Below are 20,179 nucleotides of genomic sequence, written 5' to 3' on the forward strand. Positions count from 1 at the left end.
ATACCTCTACATGGAGTCTACTGGAAGAGCTTGGTCATGTTAAGTTTTCTGAACATTGTTTTGGTGAATTTGCTTCTGATTTATGACAGCTACATCAAGCAGAAGAGAGAGGTTCCCCCTCATTTGGGAAGATTCCCAACCATGAAAATAGGAAGAAAAAGATAAATTCAGTTTTTTAAAAACTCATTTAAATGTCACTTATGCTGTAGTTTCATGAATATGTGTCTTAGTGTCTGTATAGTGCTCTGAGCTGCAATCAAAGTTGGAGAAATATGGGCATAAGCAGAAAGGAATATTCCACAAAGCCACCAAATGTGTAATTGAACTGCAGTAGTAGGTAATTAGCTTTATTAAATGTAAAAATAAACAGCAAGTCTCATGCATTTTTAAAGATGTATTGGAATGGGACAAGTCCTTGCACACTCTATTGTTGTGAGTGTTCAAAAGATGAGAAATTCAGTGATGACCCTTTTAGTAAAGTTTAAATATTAAGGTGCAAATTTTAGTCTTCTAACCTGATGTATTTTTGCCTGCAATTTGGAAAATTGGGTAACTGATTTCATTCTCATCTTGTGGTTTGAGATTCATCTTTACTATTGAAGTTAATATACTGTTTTCCAGTGTATGAGCTATTTGCTGTATTTTCAGTAAGAAGTAGCCAAAACCAACAGTGGAAGGCACTTACAGAACAAGTGTTTGGATCAAAGTTGAGGAAAACCTCCATAACTTCAGGTGATTTATAAGGTTGATCAGGAATATGGCGGTGGAGCTGCAGGCTGTTCAAGCTCACTGATAGCAACTAATGTGGCAGTAATCTTGATGGGTTAAACAGCAGGGGAAAGTTTGAAAGATTTGATCTTTCAGAATCTTTGATAGGTTTCTCTTGGCTTTCAAGATTGAGATACAAATGGTCTCTGATGAATCAAACAAGATGAAAAGGGCTTTTATAGCCGTACTATTGAAGTCAAAGGATTTGCAGGAACACTGAGAATATCACAATGGATGAGGTATTTGAGCAGGATGGCATGAGCCATAAAATTTCTGTGAATTTTGCTTTTGGTCTCAATTCCCAGCCAGGTTGGAAAAAGGAACATTTGGAGAGATTTAGATTAAATTAGGATTAGATTAGTTTATTGTCATATACACCGGGGTGCAATAAAGTTCTTTGCTCCTGTGAAGCTCATAGAGTAAACAGTGTACATGGTAATAAATAAAATAAATACAGCAACAACAAAGGCAGCAGTATAATCTGCAGTGCAAAAGGAAATGTTTCAGTAACAGTAATGCAATAACCAAGGGACATAGAATTAGCAGTTTGAGAATATGGCCGCACCACACGGAATGTGAAAGAAGTGATTAATTCAGAAGTCTTAATATTAGTGGGGAAGAAGCTGTCCTCAAGTTTGCACTTGAATATTCTCCCAGAAAGTAAAGGAGGGAAGATAGAATGGTCAGGGTGGCAGGCATTCTTGACAATTCTAGTAACCTTCCTGAAGCAATGCATTGTGAAAGTGGGCTGGATGGAGGGAAGTGACGAGTCTGCAATAGATTAGGTAGTATTGAATCACTGTTTAATACTGCCTAATCCACTGCAGACTTGTCACTTTCTTTCATCCTGCCCATGTTCACAAGGTCCAGAGGAGAACAGTTGCTGTTAGCAGGCCAAGATGCAACCAACAGGATGCTTCTTATAGAAGTTAAAGAGAATTCTTATAGACAAGTCGAATCTTCTTAAGACATGCTTTAAGTTCCTGGGTATCAACATTTGGAGGATCTGCCCTGGGCCCAGCAATTATCAAGAAAGCATGCCAGTGGGTCTTCGTCTTTAGGAGTTTGAGGAGATTTGGTATAACCCCAACAACTCTTGCAGTGTAGGAGTACTCTTACATATGTAGTCTTATGGATGTACAATGTAGAATATTCTGAATGGATGCACCACAGGATTGCAAGAGATGGTAAAGGATTATAAATTTAACTGTGAAGCCACAGCATAACCCTCCCTACCATTGAGAATGTGTGCAAGAGACGGTGCCTCAAGAGCATCCATTATTCATTCATAACATCTATGGTGGCATCCCTTATTTAAGATCCTTGACATCAGGGAAATGCCCTCTTCTCATTACTACCATCTGAAGAATCACACTCAATAATGCCGCACTCCCCTCTGCTATTAGATTTCTGAACAGTCCATGAACATTACTTCATTATTCCATTCTTTTTGCACTATTTATTTGCTGTGACTTCCGGTTAATTGGGCCATCAGTTAATTGAGGCAACTGTTTATTTGGGGCAACTTCTAGAGAACAAAAACTAATTTAAAAAATAGTTTGGATTTGCTTTGCTTATTTGGGACACTATGCCACTTAATTGGAGTAGGAGATGGTTTTTAAAAATATTTATTTATTTATTGAGACATGGTGTGGAAAAGGCCCTTCTGGTCCTTTGAGCCATGCCTCCAGATTTAACCCGCTGATTTAACCCTAGGCTAATCACAGGGCAGTTTACAATGACCAATTAACCTACCAACTGGAACGTCTTGGGACTGTGGGTGGGAACAGGAGCTCTCGAAGGGAACCTCCACGGTCATCAGGAGAACATACAAACTCCTGACAGACAGTGGAGGGAACAGTTGCTGAACAGTTTCTAGCTGTTAGACATTACACCATGCTGAGAGTGAACAGTTTTTAAATAGCATCAATTTTGTGTGTTTGTGTTCAAAAAGCAGTGTTTTTTTGTCACTGATAGCTGCTGAGAAGTAAGCAATAAGATGATTTGGAACTGTCTTGCACACTTGTGGTTTCAAGTATTTGGGTTTGGAGATGCCAGGGGCAGCCAGGAATGAAAATGAAACAATTTCACTACTTAAACAAACTAAAAATAATGAAGAATTTGAAGCTATCTTGAATGCCACAATGAAAATGAAGATTTGGAGGACACAATTGTTGATAGCTTTGTATGAAGGCTGTACATTATGTGCAGTAGGTGTCTGAGATAATTTTATTTACAGTCAATCATAAGAACACAACAGATGAATTTCTCCATTGACAACTATTAAGAACACAGTTTTATAGTACTGCAGTGGTATTGATAGTGTTCAAACTTGTTCTGATTTCATTTAAATACATAAGTACATAAATCATTACTCAGTTAAAAGTTAGTTTATCTTTGTTTATACCTTTTATCTATTTCCATGAAACTGGTTACTTGGGTCGAAATGTACTGGTCCTGATTTTTAACCAGAATCATTTTGTCATTTGCAGTAATTTTATGTCTTTGAACTATACTGATGCCACAAAACAACACACAAAACAGTGAGAATAAACCTGATTCTGATTATCTGGAAAAAGTAATGGAAATAGTTTAAGTTACTTTTCCATTATACATGGCCCAAGGTAGACCCCTCATGTAAAGTCAAGGGGGAGAAAAACACCCTTGTATATGGATGATATTTGTGCAAGGTGTATTTGGTAAATATGACTAACCATTAAAGTTTGGTGTAAAAAAATACTAGATGTTATTTTGGTACAGAAGGAAATAGATCTGACTTTTCAACAGGAAGCCACTAGAGAAGAAGGAAGAAGTATAATGAATAATTTAGAGGGTCTTTGATGGAAATTGTGAAATATGGAACATGCTGCAGGAAAAGGAGTTCAACAAAATGATAACAAGTGAATGTTTGGTCAAAGGTTTCCTTTATCTTAATGTTTGGATAGGTAGTTTTTTGACAACAGTTATAAAGGAGAAGTTAAAATCTAAATTGCTGATAAGGTGAGTAGTCCAGCTTTTGAACAGAAAATCACGAAAAAGAATAATGTGTTACTGCTACAGTGTGTCAACTAAATAATGCACAGTAGAACAGCTATATGTAGCATGTTGCATAACAATAATGGACTGATAAGCATTGGTCAACAACAGATTAATGACATGATTAGGGTTACATGCACTGAAAGTCATTCTTTATAGTTGTACGCAGACTTTTTAATGTGATATCAGCTCGCAAACTTTCTATGCATCTGAGGAATGAACAATGTGGTTGTTAAATTTTAAAATAATGTTTCATGTGACTGATGTTTACCTGACTTATGACGTGCTTCACAATTAATGTTGAGCTTAAAATAACTTCCTTTGTCTTAAGGATAATGAAAAGCTGGAATGGAATTTCTCTGTGGTTTAGTTGAGGTATGAGAATTGCTAGATAAACCTCCAGATATTGAGATATACCATTCGAAGTTTCAACATTATTAGAGAAGAATTTACTTTTATTTTTAATAGTTCTCTTGAGAGTTTTTTAAAATATGACCTTTCCAATCCTGCAGTTATTTTTTCTGTTAATTGGAAAAGTGTTTACTTCTATTCTTGAGCCTCCTGTTCAGAGTACGTTGGAATTTGACTGCAGATGTTGTCCATTTATCCATATGATCAATTTTAAAAGTGTTGGATGGAGGCTAAAGAAGCAGCATTTTTATGACTGCATCACAGTGATTTCTTGAATGATGAAGCATTTTGAACAAGTGCTCACATTTCAGAATACAGTCGGCCCTCCTTATCTGTGAGGGATTGGTTCCGGGAACCCTCGCGGATGCCAAAAAATGTGGATGCTCAGGTTCCTTATTCAACCTGTCTCAGACCCAGCGGAACCCCAGACCTTATTTAACCTATCTCAGTGCAGTGGACATTAGGAACCGGTGGCAAAGCTCTGAATCAGCAGTGTTTCTGTTCACAAAAAATAATCACAATGACGACTGAAAATAAAGTGGAAATAATAAAGCGATCAGAAAGAGGTGAAACGTCATCGGTCATTAGGCTATGTCGGTCAATGATCGGAACAATTTTAAAGGATAAAGTGAGAAAGGCTGTGCCCCGATGAAAACTACAATTATTACTAAGCAATGCAGTGGTTTTGGGGTTTTGGATTTTTGATCCTCCTCATCAACCCGGCATGGTGGAGAGCACACTCAGGAGCGATCTGTCACTGTATCGAACTCGGGAACTTCTGTTCCCGAGCCCGGCGCTGAAACATACGTTCTTAAGCATTTTATATGCATAGAAAGGTAAAATATATACTAAGACAAATGTTTGATTGACGCTAAGTAATACTGAATGTACCTGTTCCGACTTACTTACTTCCGATTTTTTTCGATCCTGATCCAAGATAACCCACACACATCCTCCCGTATACTTTAAATCATCTCTAGATTACTTATAGTACCTAATACAATGTAAATGCTATGTAAAATAGTTGTTATACTGCATTGTTTAGGGAATAATAAGAAAAAAAAGTCTGTACATGCTCGAACAATAAGGGCTGGAAGAGCCCATCTACTGCCACCAACCTTGCAGTTTCCTTACCACACTCTGCTCGTTTCTACGTCCTACCCAAGATCTACAAACCTGACTGTTCGGGTAGGCCCATTGTTTCTGCCTGCTCCTGCCCCACTGAACTTGTGTCTGCATAGTTGCACTATATTTTAACCCCTTTGGCTTAGTCCCTTCCCACCTACATCTGCAACACTTCATATACTCTGGATCTCCTCACCAACATTAAGATCCCTGGTAACACACAGTCCTACTGAAGGGTCTCGGCCCAAAACATTGACTCTTTATTCCATTCCATAAATGCTGCCTGACCTGCTGAATACCTCCAGCATTTTGTGCATGTTACTCTGGATGTCCAGTATCTTCAGAATCACTTACGTTTTAGTTCCCTGGCCTTGCTCATTTTCACTTTGGCTATTGAGACCCTATACACTTCTATTCGCCATCAAGAAGGGCTTAAAGCTCTCTGCTTCCTTCTAGACAACAGACCTAACTAGTTCCCCTCCACCACCACCCTCCTACATCTGGCAGAACTGGTCCTCACACTCAACAATTTCTCTTTCAGCTCCAAATGCAAGCTGTAGCCATAGGCACCTGCATGGGCCCCAGCTAAGCCTACCTTTTTGTTGCCGATGTGAAACAGTCCATTTTCAAAATCTTCACTGGTAATTCTTTCTGTGCTGCATTGACGACTGCATTGGTGCTGTTTTATGCTGAGCTCATCAATTTCATCCAACTTACACCCTGCCCTTAAATCCACTTGGTCCATTTCTAACTTCTCTCTCCCTTCTCGTGATCTGTCTGTGTCCATCTCTGGAGTCAGACGGTTTACTGATATACAGACAGACAGACATACTTTAATGATCCCGAGGGAAATTGGGTTTTGTTACAGTCACACCAACCAGGAATAGTGTAGAAATAACAATATAAAACCATAAATAATTAAATAATAGGTTAATTATGCCAAGTGGAAATAAGTCCAGGACCAGCCTATTGGCTCAGGGTGTCTGACACTTTGAGGGAGGAGTTGTAAAGTTTGATGGCCACAGGCAGAAATGACTTCCTATGACGCTCAGTGTTGCATCTCGGTGGAATGAGTCTCTGGCTGAACGTACTGTGCCTAACCAGTACATTATGGAATTGATGGGAAACTTTGTCCACGAAGGCATGCAACTTGGACATCATCCTCTTTTCAGACACCACTGTCAGAGAGTCCAGTTCCACCCTCACAACATCACTGGCCTTACAAATGTGTTTATTGATTCTGTTGGTGTCAGTTACCCTCAGCCTGCTGCCCCAGCACACAACAGCAAACATGATAGCACTGGCCACCACAGACTCGTAGAACATCCTCAGCATCGTCTGGCAGATGTTAAAGGACCTCAGTCTCCTCAGGCAGTAGAGACGGCTCTGACCCTTCTCGTAGACAGCCTGAGTGTTCTTTGACCAGTCCAGTTTATTGTCAATTCATATCCCCAGGTATTTGTAATCCTCCACCATGTCCACACTGACCCCTTGGATGGAAACAGGGGTCACCGGAGCCTTAACCCTCCTCAGGTCCACCACCAGCTCCTTATTCTTTTTCACATTAAACTGCAGATGATTCTGCTCACACCATGTGACAAAGTTTCCCACTGTATCCCTGTACTCAGCCTCATCTCGCTTGCTGATGCATCCAACTATGGCAGAGTCATCAGAAAACTTATGAAGATGACAAGACTCTGTGCAGTAGTTGAAGTCCAAGGTGTAGATGGTGAAGAGAAAGGGAGACAGGACATCTGTCTTTTATCTTTCATAATCTAATTGACTCTCTTAGCTATCTTGACTATACTTATTCCCACCCTGTCACCTGTTTTAAAAAAAAATGCCATTCCCTTTTTTCAGTTCCTCCATCTCCACTGTATGCGTTCCCTGGTTGAAGCTTTCCTTCCCAGAACATCAGAGATATCCTCCTCCTTCAGAGGACAGGCTTTTCCTTCCTCCACCATTGATTCTGCCCTCACCCACATTTTGTCCATTTCCCAGACACCTGCCCTCAGCCAATCTTCCTGCTGCCTCAACAGGGGTCTGCAATCTTCAATGGAAACCTACCACCAAATGTATCTTTATCTCCCCCAACTCTGTTTTTCTCAGGGATCGCTTTTTCTGTGATACACTTTGTCTATTTGTTCCTCCGCACAGATCTCTCTTCTGGCACTTATTGCTGCAATTTACCTCTCTTCTCAACACTATTCAGGGCCCCAAACAGTCCTTCCAAAGCAACACTTCACCTCCGAGTCTGTCTAGGTCAGGCATGGGCAAACTGCAGCCCGCGGGCCATATGCAGCCCATTAAGCTTTTTAATCCGGCCCGCAGAACTTGATGAAATTATATTAATAAACCTTGTTAACGTTTTTTCCCCGCAATTCTGGTGTTTTCCCAATAGATGACACACTCTATATACATTTGTGGCGACCCATTTCCTGGCACATCCAAACCGGCTCACAATTAGCCAGCGTTCCGGCTAAGGGAGATAGCCTGCGGGGATTTGCGAGCACAGAGCTTTGGAGCCTCTACGCAGGGGGGCAGGTTGAGGGAGGCTTAAAAGTGAGGCTGGGGATTTTGAATAAAGTTTTTTTTCTTCGACTGCAGTTACCGACTCCGTGTCGTAATTTTAGCGCTGCATGTAGCACACTGCTACACATTGACCTTTGTTGAAGTGCAGCGTATTACTCCACATTTGCGCTTTACTCTTTGTTCAGCTCGACCTATTTGTGTGAACAGGCGTTCAGCGTCATGAACATCAACAAAGCCAGCCACAGATCCAAGTTAACTGACCAACACCTCAGATCCATCCTGAGATTCGCCACAACAAAACTAAATCCAGACTTTGATGCGCTGGCTAAAAAGGGAGACCAACAACATTGTTCCCGCTGAAGTTAAAAATAAGTTTCTTCGTTGTGTTATGTAAAAAATGCATTTGAAAATATTTTTTTCAATAAGCCTTACATGTTACATGTCATTTCTGTTAAGTGATGGACATGAGTAGTGCGCAGGTGCACGTACGTTCTCAAAATAAAAAATGCGCTCCAGATCAAATAACGCGCTCCGCATGCTGGCTGGTCGTTGTTGAGTTTTGGCACAGGGGACAATTGAATAAGAAGGAGCAGGACAAGTAGACCTGCATCTCCTACCGTTTTTGAAATAAAGACAGTCAGGAGGAGAGTGATGATGATAATATCTTGAAGGATAACAGAATTTTCAGTGCTTTAAAATAATAACTTATTATTTAAAAAAAGCTGTATTTTATTCATTTAATTTTCAGTGTTTTAAAAGTCATTTCAATAAATAGCTAAATACCATGGGACTTCAAAGACAGATATTTTGTTGTAATGCATTTGTTTATTTTCAATTGAAATTAAAGCACATGTTTTCTACATATCCCATGATATTTTATTTTCTCTTATGAGGTGTATTACCAAAACACTCCGTCCATCTGCTCCTGGTCCGGCCCCCCTGTCAAATTTTAGAACCCTTTGTGGCCCACAAGTCAAAAAGTTTGCCCACCCCTGGTCTAGGTCATCTACTGTGCTCCTGGTGTGGTCTCCTCTACAACAGGGAGACCTGATGTAGATTTGGGGACCACTTTGTTAAGCACCTTCACTCCATCTGTAAGAAACAGGATTTCCCGGTAGCCAACCATTTTAATTCCAAAAAACCCATTCCCATTCCAACATGCCGGTGCACAGACTCTACTGCCACTCTCAGGTTGGAGGAGCAACACCTCGTATTCCATATGGGTAGCCTCCAACCTGATGGCATGAACATCGATTTCTCTAACAAATGATTATTTCTCCCCCTTTTCCCCTTCTCTCTTTTATCATACCCATTCTGGCTTCCCTCTTACCCTTTCTCTTCTCTTCAGCTGCCCAGCACCACCCTTTGGTTCCCCTTCTCCTTCCCTTTTGTCCACGGTCCACACTCCTCTCTTATCAGCTTCCTTCTTCTCCAAACCTTTACCTTTTGCACCAATTGCCTCACAGTTTCTTAGTTCTTCCTCCCTCCTTCACCCACCTACCTTTCCACTCATCTGGTTCACCCATCACCTTCTAGCTTGTATTCCTTCCCCCCCCCCCCCCCCTTCGCTGCCTTATTCTGGCTTTTTCCCCTTTCCTTTCCAGTCCTGATGAAGGGTCTGAGGCCCAAAATCGTGACTCTTTATTCCTTTCTCTAGATGCTGCCTGACCTGCTGAGTTCCTCCAGCACTTTACAAACAACATTACCGTGTAGCCAAGAGTTTGCATGATCCAGCATTCAGCAAATTTGTGCCATTTCTGGTGCTTTGGTATCTACTGGGAAAATTGTGCACTGATTTTCGAATCATATTTTCATTTGCTCCAGCACTGTTTTGATGGGCTGAAACTGTTCCAAATGATCAACTTTATTAACATATATGCAGTATTCAATTACAGCATTTAAAAGAAACATGGATATTCTGTAAGTAAATTAGAAATCATTTTCACTAACCTTTTCCTCTGAAACCCTGTACTATATATAAAACCTCAATATTAAAGCTTAATTATTTTTTTGTCCTTGATGAGAGCTCTGACCTAAATTCAGATTCGTATTACTTTTGCAAAAGTTAGACCTTCAGTGCTATATGTTGGGGTTGTCATTTCCTTAGGCCTTGATCATTTTGGTGGCAGCTGTTAATCTTACCACATTTCAGTTTTCTGTAGATTGCTGAACTGAGGAGTTTGCTAAGACATACATTGAAGGGGAGAGAAGTTTCTAAAGAGATTGATATATCAGGTATAGTTATTTGTTTGGATTGCACACTTCTGTAAAGTGAAGACATTCATCTTCACAGAGAGCTTTGTGGTAAAGCCTGCCAGATGTGTCTGCCTGTGAATAGAAAGAAGATACTTCCAAAGGCATTAATTCTTTGCCTTTTCACATAATTTTCTGACTTGCTTGTCAAGAAAAGTTGATAGCAGTTTGGCAATTTAAAATATTTTGCATATTTTAACTATACTGTAACCCATTTATCAGGCCTAAGTTGTTCACAGATAGACTGTTCAATTGCTGTTTTTTTATATTGCCTTTTCAAACAAATGAAAGAAAACCCGTAATTAAAGAAAATTAAAAGTAACGTGGACGTTTCTTGCTTTACCTACAGAAGTAACCCAGGGATGACCTGTGTTCTCCTTCAATCACTATCATAGTCTACTATGAGAACTACTACTAGTCTACTACTAACAGTGAGAAAAAGATTCAAAGATTTGCTCAAAGCTTGTCCAAAGAGAAATATCCACTCACCCCCCACCCCCAACCCCAACTCCTGACAATCTTTCATCTGTGACAAATCTAAGCGAAGAATAAAAGTTCAGGGTACTATTGAGCTCATAGAAGCTCTGTATAAGCAGCATACTTTGTATCACCTTACCCACTATGCACACGCATGCCTCATTTGTTGAAGTCTGTGGTTCTTGCATGTGGCTGACCAGACAATTTGGATTCCACAAACCCGAGTGGAAGCAATTCTCACTCTTGTGGGATAGCCTAAAATCAGCTATTTCTGTAATGACTTGTTCATTTATTCTATTTTACGTGGTATTCCAATGAAAATATTCCCTTAAGATAACTGTGAATATAGAATGGATTTAGTATTTTCACAAACAAGGTTTGTTTCACTTCATTCCAAATTAAAAATGTTCACCAGCACTGAGAAATTAGTGTGCTGATGTATTTTCTGGTTTTAAAACAGAGTATTAGTTTGATTTTATTCTATTGGACCACGGAATGGATTTAAACAAAATCTAGTTCCTGCAACTGTGGTTTTGTTAAGCCAAGTGTGAATTGTTTTATCTAAAGGGATATGGATTGTCACTTGTGTACTAATTTTCTTTATGGAAATGCTGTGTCACTCCTGATTCTACGTTTTCTTTTCTCCCTGTGGGAATATTATTGTTTTCATTATTTCAGTTGTAGGCAAATAATAATTTATTGCAAAAGATCCAAATGACTTGCTTTTGCTACCAAGAAAATCTTACGTGAAATGCTAATTTCTGAGCTAAAACTTTTGTGCTAAATATTGTCTAAAATCATTGCTTTACAGCAGTAGTTCCAATGATTTGCTGGAAAGTAAGATGTTAATGGAAAATATTTTTAAAACATTAATATAGAATGTCTTCCCACTACAGTATCTTTAATTTATTCCATGACATATAAACAGAAAATCCTGGAGAAACCCAGCTGGTCAGACAGTATCTAGAATGAGAGATTGTTGTTGGTTTTATTTCAGAGTTACTCCATCTGAATTGAGGAAGAGAAAATAAATGAATCTGGTTGACGGAGAAGGTGGGGAGGGCATCAAGTGGATTAAAAGGAAATTTCCATGAAATAATGCAGTCATTAATGAGCAGGTGAATTCCCTTGTCTGTGTAATGTGGTGCAACTGTTATGGTGAGGAAAAAGGAAGATAGAAATGGCTAGTCTCAATAATTAAAAAAAGAAAGCATGTTACCTAAAGAATTTGGTCACTCCAATGTAGAAAATGTCTCATTGTGAATCCTTAATGCAGTGCACTAGAGTGGAAGATGTGCAAATGGGAAGACTGTTTGGGTCCCTTGATGTTGGGAAGGGATGGGGTAAATGGATGAGTATTGCTTCTCCTGAAGTTGTATAGGAAAATGTCGTATGAGGGGAGTGCTAGGCAGGGATGAAAGAGCTTACAAGAGAGTTGTGAGCGGAGTGATGCCTTTGTGCTGGAAAGGAAAAGGAGGAGTAAGCATGACTAGTGGTGCAATCTTGTCAGAGCTGGTGAAATTTGCAAAGTTTGATCCCTGGAATGAGGCAACGAGTGGGATGGAATGTGAGGATAACCAGTGGTATCTGTTCTTGCTCTATACAGAAGGAGAAGGAGTTAGACCAAAGGTGTAAGAAATTCTGCTGTATGCACTTTCCCATGCAACCACAGTCATTTACAATGCCTGTCATTTCATCTCTTCCCTTTCACGGGCCAGGCAGTATGTAAGAAATTACTCATTCTTTCCTGGTAAAATAGTGATTCACCTGCACCGCTTTTATACCATATTACTGCATTTCGTTTCACAATGTGGCTTCCCCTATATTGCAGAAACATGGCATGGATTTGGTGATTTGCTTTGTGGGGTACCTGTGCTCAGTTCACTGAATAAGTCCTGGGTTTGCAGATCTTTGCCAATTTAGTGCCCCATTCTAGTCCCACTCTGACCTCTCTGTAGCCTCCTGTATTCTTACAGAAGGCCCAATACAAACTCGAGGAACACCACCTTTTGGGAACACTGCAACTTGCAAGATTCTATTGAAAATTCCAGCTTCAGATGACTCGGTCTCTTTCTTTATATCAGGATTGGCCATTTTTGGTTGCCGCATCCCACTCTTTCTTCAATTTGTTTTTTTTTTGTTTCCAGGACTAACTTTTCTTTTTCATTTCTGATGAAAGGTTGTCAATTATTTCTCTCTCTCTCTATTTTCAGCCCGACCTACAGAGTTTATCTAGCATATTCTGTATTGTTTCAGATTTCCACCATCTGTAGTTAGTAAATTTTCAGATATTTTTCTTTGATGTCTTTTTATAATTATTGCATAGTTTCTGTCATGAGCATGATGCAAGTACATAGTGCTGTAAGAGTTAAAAGTAAATTGATTAACAAAGTAAATATATGTCACCATATACAGCCCTGTGATTCATTTTCTTGTGGGCATGCTTAATAAGTCCGTAATAGAATAATAACCATAATAGAATCAATGAACAAACACACCAGCTTGGGTAGTCAACCAATGTACAAAAGACACCAAACTATGCAAATACAAAAAGAAAGAAATAATAAATAAATAGGCAATAAATATCGAGAACATGAGATGAAAAGTCCTTGAAAGTGAGTTCATAGATTGTGCAAACCTTTCAATGAATACTCAGTGAACACTCCAGCCACTTGATCAGCACAGGTTTTTAGCACTTGGTTTTTAGCACCAATACCCTGTCTGGGCCAAATGCTTTTTGTGGGTTCATCCTCCTGAAGGCTACTTGTACTTTGGCCTCAGAGACTGAAATTACACGATCATCCTCTGGCGGGGGGAGGTTGGAGGAGTTTGTATGGTTGCACCATATTTTGATGGTCAAAGCAAGCACAGAAGACATTGAGCTCATCTAGAGGTGAAATCCTGTTGTTGTCTGTGTTGCTTGATTTTACTTGATAAGAGGTGATAGTAAATTCAAACTCTGCCACAACTGTCGAGCGTCCTTCACTGATTCAAGTTTAGTCCAGAATTGCCACTTCGCCCATGAGTTAGCATTCCAGAGGTCGTATCTGGACTTCTTGTAACATTCTTGGTCACCAGACTTGAATGCAACTGATCTGGCCTTCAATAGATTGCATATCTCATGGTGTATCTAGGGCTTCTGGTTGGGGAAGACTGAATGATTTTGTGGGGACACACTCGTCTACAGCTGTTTTTATTAAGTCCATGATGGCCATGGTACATTCACTCAAATCCACAGATTGGTCCTTAAACATGGCACAGCCCACTGACTAGAAGCAATCCCTTAACTGCTGCTCTGCCTCCTGTGATCCCGTTTTAATAGCTGCTCTTAATTTCCACTTTGACAAACATATACCATAAATTGTAAATCTGAAATTTGGCTAAGTTTAAGAACTATTTTCTATCTCATCATTGATCATGCGGTTGAGTATGAACAGTGATGCATCAGCAGAATTAACTGTAGAATACATGAACTGGTAAAAATAGTAGATAGGCACTTAGTTGCTTCTTCATGTAATGTAATAGCAATTTCAGTTTTTTTTAGTTGCATTTTCATTTTTATTTGCACTTACTATTAGTTTAAAAAGTATTACTTACTAGACAACAATAGAGTGAACTTGTACAAAAGAGCTTAGTTTTTACATTTTCTTTTAACTCTTTTGCATCCTCTTATGGAAACAATTTTTAAAGTGTTTTATCTGCTGTGAAATACTCTTAATTTTTAATGAATTTGCAATGGCATAGCATGAACCAGGACATGTACAATAGTTATTTAAAGTACTATTTTATTATGCTGCTGTTTTGTAATTAATGTAATTTTCTTTCATGATGGAGGATTTTGTGAGCCTCTTTAGCTTATGACAAATTCATAATGAGAATGGTAGGACTATATTTTAGGATTATGATATGTTAATGGAAATGTTTCTTCAACTATAGTAATTTGTTTTGGGGTTGATTTCTTTCTAAAAGATATTCACAAGATCATACACATTTTAATAAAACTGGCACAAGCTGTAATGTTATTTTACTGAAGAAAATTGTTAATTGCTCTGAAAATACGAAGTAAAATCTCCTTTTTAAATTTTACATTTTTTATCTGTATCTTGAGGTGGTGTCACAGGATAGTTACAAGACATTTGCAATCCTTACAAGATTATGAATGTTGGTGATGTATTAAAATCAGAGTTCATTATGTTTTAAAACCATTTACTGTGAAGATGAACTTAAATGATCTCTTTTCACTTGGGTGCTGAAGAGGGGCCTCGGCCTGAAACATCGACTGCTTATTCTTTTCCATAGATGCTGCCTGATCTGTTGAGTTCCTCTAGCACTTTGTGTGTGTTATTTTCAGTTTTGTTTCTATGTTGGGTTTATGCTGAGTATAATGAGGTAGTCTTTCTGTTAAGGGAATAACTGAGTTTGTGCTGTGGAAATACATGACTAATACCATAGCAATGAGTTTTTCTTTGCCAGTTCTTGCACTCTTAAGTTTACATCTTATTAAATGCTGATTTATTTTGGTGTCTGGCTTTTTGTTTATTAGTATGTGCCTCAGATTGTACAATATAAAGTTCAATAATTATATTTAAATAGAAAAGGTTTTCTCATTCCTTTTGACCTCCTTCCCTCCTTCATTGTCTGTTGGTTTTCTATTGCACCTACTTGCTAATCCTTCAGTTCAATTTTTTTCCCCTGCTCTTAGACATGCTAATTTTGTCAGACATGCTGATGGTGTGCTTTTTCCTCTGTGGGCTATGCTATTGATGGTTCTATCAGATTCTGGCATTTATGTTTTGCATGTGTTTCTCCCTGGGCTTATTTTTCTAGTATTTACTCTTTGTGGAAATTTGCACTCTATGCTCATTTGTCAGCAAATGTCAGCAAATAATGAGCCAAAACAAAAGTCATCATCAATAGGTAATCTTTTAGTGGTTAACTTCCCATGTGCTGTACTGAGTAATGGTGCTGAACAAATGTATTGTTCAAGTTGTTCAACTATCTGAGCATTAAGTTTAATACTTTATTTTAGAAAAAGAACTATTTTGTTGCTTTTATGCAAGTAGAAGAGTGAAAACTGAAGATAGTAGATAATTAGTGGTGGTTTAAAGAAACTGTTTCTAACCAATTAGATTTTAATATTTTAGTTTTAGACATCAGTTTCTTCATAAGCTAATAATTCAAAGAAATAATCGCATTCAACTCTGCACAGTCTTGTCATTGATATTTTTGTGTACGTTTTAGTATTTAGCTAGGAGAATGTCCTTGTAAGTTATTGGCAGGTAGGTGGCTGCTTAAGGACCGAAAGAATTACTATATGATTGATTGGGAGCTCCATAAATTTTCTGTTTTACTATACCATTGAAGTGGTTTTGTAATAGGCATAAATGACATCCTGTGTCACATAATTCCTTATTTTCTTAACCTAACTACATGTTTTGATGTGATGGATCACATTTTCCATTGTCAGCTAATGCTGCCAAGATCTTGCAATGGCTTCCTTGTCCTTGTATATTATGGACTACAAACTACCTTAGTTATTTTCTCCTGATGTGCAGCTAGCTCTCTGATAGAGAATTACCTCAAGTATTCAAAGCAGGAACAGGCTATTTGGTTCAACTAGTCCAACCAAGTACTTTCTGCTGTATTTGAATAATCTTATCTTTTCTTGTTTATCAACATGTCTTCTTTCTTTTTCAAGCACAGATCTAACTTGAATAGATCTGTACTATTTTCATTAATTGCTCCCATTGTAAGAAATTACATTAAAGGTTAGGGAATTACACTGAATTCCATATTCTATTAATGGCCTCTTTCTCTGACTCTTCCCCAACCCATTCTCACTACTTAGTCATCCTCTTTAGTATAGCTTTTTCCAAAATGTAAGAGTTTTATTAAATTGCCTGTTATCCTGTCTTTTCAAGAGGAGAGAGCGCCAGCATCTTTTTCTTTCCTGATCATTTGCATTTCACCGAATGACAGACAGCTGCTTTCATTCTGATATTATAGAATGGGCTTTTAGACCATAAAACCTAGGAGCAGAATTAGGCCCTTTGGCCCATCGAGTCTACTCTGCAATTTCAATATGGCTGATCTATTTCACTCTCAACTCCACCTTTCACGCCCTGATTAATCAAGAATGTGGCAACATCCGCTTTAAATACACCCAATGACTTGGTCTCTGCAGCTGCCTGTGGCAATAAATTGCACAGATTCACCACTCTCTGGCTAAAGAAATTCCTCCTCATCTCTGTGTCCCTCTATTCTGAACTTGTGCCCTCTGATCCTAGACACTCGCACTATAGAAAACAGACTTCCCACATCCACTCTATCTGGGTTTTTCATCATTTGATAGGTTTCAATGAGACCCTTTTTATTCCATGTACTTTTGTATGTATCTATTTTCCATTGTACCACTCCTTACTCTAGCTCTATCACCAAACATTCTGGTTATCTGCCTGAATGTTGCACATGGTAGCTGTGTGTTAAATATTATTTGAAAGATCGGAATAGAAAGAGAAACATTTGATTGCTTGAGCTTGCTTCAGCATTCCAAAAGAATTGGCTTGTCTTTTTTATCAAAGTGCTTTGTTCCTGCACAAATCACAGATCCCTTATTTGTGTTAATACCTAAAATCTCTGTATTGAATACATTCAGCTACTGAACTTCTACTGTGTTATGTAGGTAGTGAACTCCAAAGATATGCCATTCTGAATGTGAGAACATTTTTTTAATTTCTGTCCAGAATCACCTAATTTCTAATTTTGTATCCATGACCTTTTTGATTCTAGGCATCTAAACAGGGGAAGTGTCAACCATAACCCACCAAATGTCATAAGAGTTTTCTACATTTCTGTGAAATGGCCTAAATTTTTAATTCAAGTAGGCACACGTGACTAATTTGTTTTATCTCTTGTCAAATGACAAAGCCACTATCCCAAAGATGAATTTGATGAACTTACAGCACACTCTATTGCAAGTATAGGTACAATTGTGAAATGATTTTCATCCTTTAAGTGTAGTCAAATATTCTATACGGTTGGAAATTATTGTTGCCTAAGTTAAAATTTTGAAAGCTTAGACATAACATAGATTATTGCATGACCTTAAGTGACACGATGGAACTAAATGAACACCTAGCCATTACTCTTGGATGTTTCTTAATTTAATTTCTTTAGCTGTGGAGCAACATTTTGATTGGTAGATATTTAATAATCAGAGTGATGAGGAAGCTCTGGTGCAGGAGAGTTTGATACCAATTCTTGAGTTGGAAAACTCGGAAAAAACCAGTGCAGCAGACTTCTAACACCGTAAATTGTCGATTTGCTTGTTTTTGTTGGTCTCCCCTCTCACTGAGAAAGGGTGACATCTCTGTCCCTTTATTAAGGAGAGAGAGAGAGTGAGTCCGTGGAATGTTGGATTGTCGGGTGAATAATTAGTTTTTGTTGTACTGGAGATCATGGTCTTTCTTTGGGGCTTTGCCTTTGCTTGCTTGGTAGGTGGAGGGTGCTGGTGCTTTTTTTTAGCTGCAGTAAGTGGGGGAGGCATGGCTTTGCTGCTGCTTGTGCTTGGGAGAGACTTTTTAAATGTCATTCATTCTTTGGGGCACTACTGTTTTTGTGGATGTCTGAAGAACAAGAATTTCAAGTTTTATTTTGTATACTATCTCTGATCTTGAATGGAATTATTGAACTATTAAAGTTGTGCTTCAGTGGTATTTTTAAGAATTGAACATTTGGATAATTTTTAATGAGAATCTATGAAATAAAGAAATGAAATGCTTCATGGAATGTCGAAACTTTTCTGTTGTAACGTTTCTATTACTTTTGATGATTTTTCTAACTCTAGCATGAAAGAGGATCCCAACTGTCAATAAGATCTTGGTTAGATCTTTAGCTGCTATATTTTTTCTTGATAATTTAAATTTTTGCTTGGTTTTTATGCTGTGTAAATTTTGCGTGTGTGCAAACCCTTTTGTACTCCTGCTGTGGAGCTTCCATTAGGGATACTCCCAATGGAAGGATTAAAACCCATTATTTTGCAGAGTTGAGGATTTTCATACAATAAGAGAAATTGCAAGTATTGTGTTCTCAGTCAGACTAAGTGTTTTGTGTGATGGAATTGTGCTGAATAATGTGTTTGAGTCACTTCAGACTAGAGATGGGTGGAATTTCTATAGAGTGTAAAGATCTGTGGTTAGAACTATTCCAGTACAACAACTTTTGGTTGTTATAGCTACCAGCCACTATAAAAGCACCACCTTAAATCAGTGACGAGATTAGATGTAATACTATTGCGGCACCTGTACACTTCACTTTCCAATCATGTTAATAACTTACGTGCCATTAATTTATTGTTTACTTTCCTTTTTTCAGCCTGAAATACCCAGCTTGTGACTGAGGGGGGATAAATGGCGTCTAAAATGACAGATGCTATAGTATGGTATCAAAAGAAGGTAGGTTGTATTGGTTAACTTAACTTCTGAGCTCTATGTTAGCATATTTGTATCATAGATTAAAAGAAGTAATACAGGGGCAAGTCTGCATTTCAGACTACTGTTGCTTGTTTAACTTTTTCAATAAATGGAAAATGAATAGAGTTAAAGAGATCAAATTTCATTAGGTTTTCTTGTCTCTGTTTCATTTTTCCATTTTATGTACTCTAAAGAAGAAAGGGGAATAAGTTTATAGCTTTATTTATTAGAATATTTTGGCATTAAATTATGCTTTTGCGTTTTGGTTTTTTTGCGTTTTTATTTTTCAACATGATGGCAATGAACCAGAAACACTTACGATTGAAGTAATCAATGCCTGCTTTTAAAAAAACTCATAACATTTCAGTTTATTCTTTGATAACTTTCATGAACTTGTGCTACTGTATTTACAGTCTTTGGAAATAGAGCACATGTATAATTTGAAATTAGATTATTTCTGTAGACGGCTACTTCCTTTTTCATTGCCATTCAGTGTTAAATTTGCATTGTAGAGCAATGGATTGTAATCATAGACCCAAAATGAATGTGTATGTAGGCATGCTCCAATTCAGTAAGTGTGGGTGATATTTTTAAGCACTCTTTTTAATATCTTTATATATTTTACCACAGTGAAAGTGCCATCTAATTTTATTGTTGTACTAAACAAAGTATATATCAGCAAACCTGTCGCATGTTTACTTGAAAATGTTGACATCAATTGAACTAGTCACTTTAGTCCTTGATTGCAGGTATTTGATCAGAATTTTGCTTGAGTGCATTTGTTTTCCATAATGTAGCGGTGTGCTACACGCAGCGCTGAAATAATGACACGTAGTTGATGAGCTGCAGTTGCAAAAGAGATTTATTCGAACTTCGCAGCCTCGCTTTAAAGCCTTCCTGATCTCGCCCTCCCCAGGCGGGAATGCTGTAGGGGACGCGTATTCACGGTCCCGTCCCGCACGCGGGCTTTTCCCCTTGCTGGTGAAGCAGACTTGGCACCCTTTTTGGGACTGGCCTCAATGCCGGCGCGCACCGATTTTGTGAGCTGGTTCGAGTGCGCTGGGAAGTGGGTCGCCACATAACCCCCCCCCCAGAACCTGCGACCA

General features: G+C 38.4%; 1 protein-coding gene across 1 annotated transcript in view; it reads left to right on the plus strand.

Annotated features, from left to right (window-relative positions):
* Nucleotides 1-20,179, plus strand: part of LOC132403684 (protein PHTF2-like) — a 91,442-nt gene that overhangs the window by 8,320 nt on the left and 62,943 nt on the right. The window contains exon 2 of the mRNA XM_059987245.1: nt 18,976-19,055. Within this exon, the coding sequence (XP_059843228.1) occupies nt 19,011-19,055 (45 nt within the window). The 5' untranslated portion in view covers nt 18,976-19,010. The remainder of the gene's footprint in view (nt 1-18,975; nt 19,056-20,179) is intronic.

This window comes from Hypanus sabinus, chromosome 13, assembly GCF_030144855.1.
Source record: "Hypanus sabinus isolate sHypSab1 chromosome 13, sHypSab1.hap1, whole genome shotgun sequence".
Taxonomy (NCBI): domain Eukaryota; kingdom Metazoa; phylum Chordata; class Chondrichthyes; order Myliobatiformes; family Dasyatidae; genus Hypanus; species Hypanus sabinus.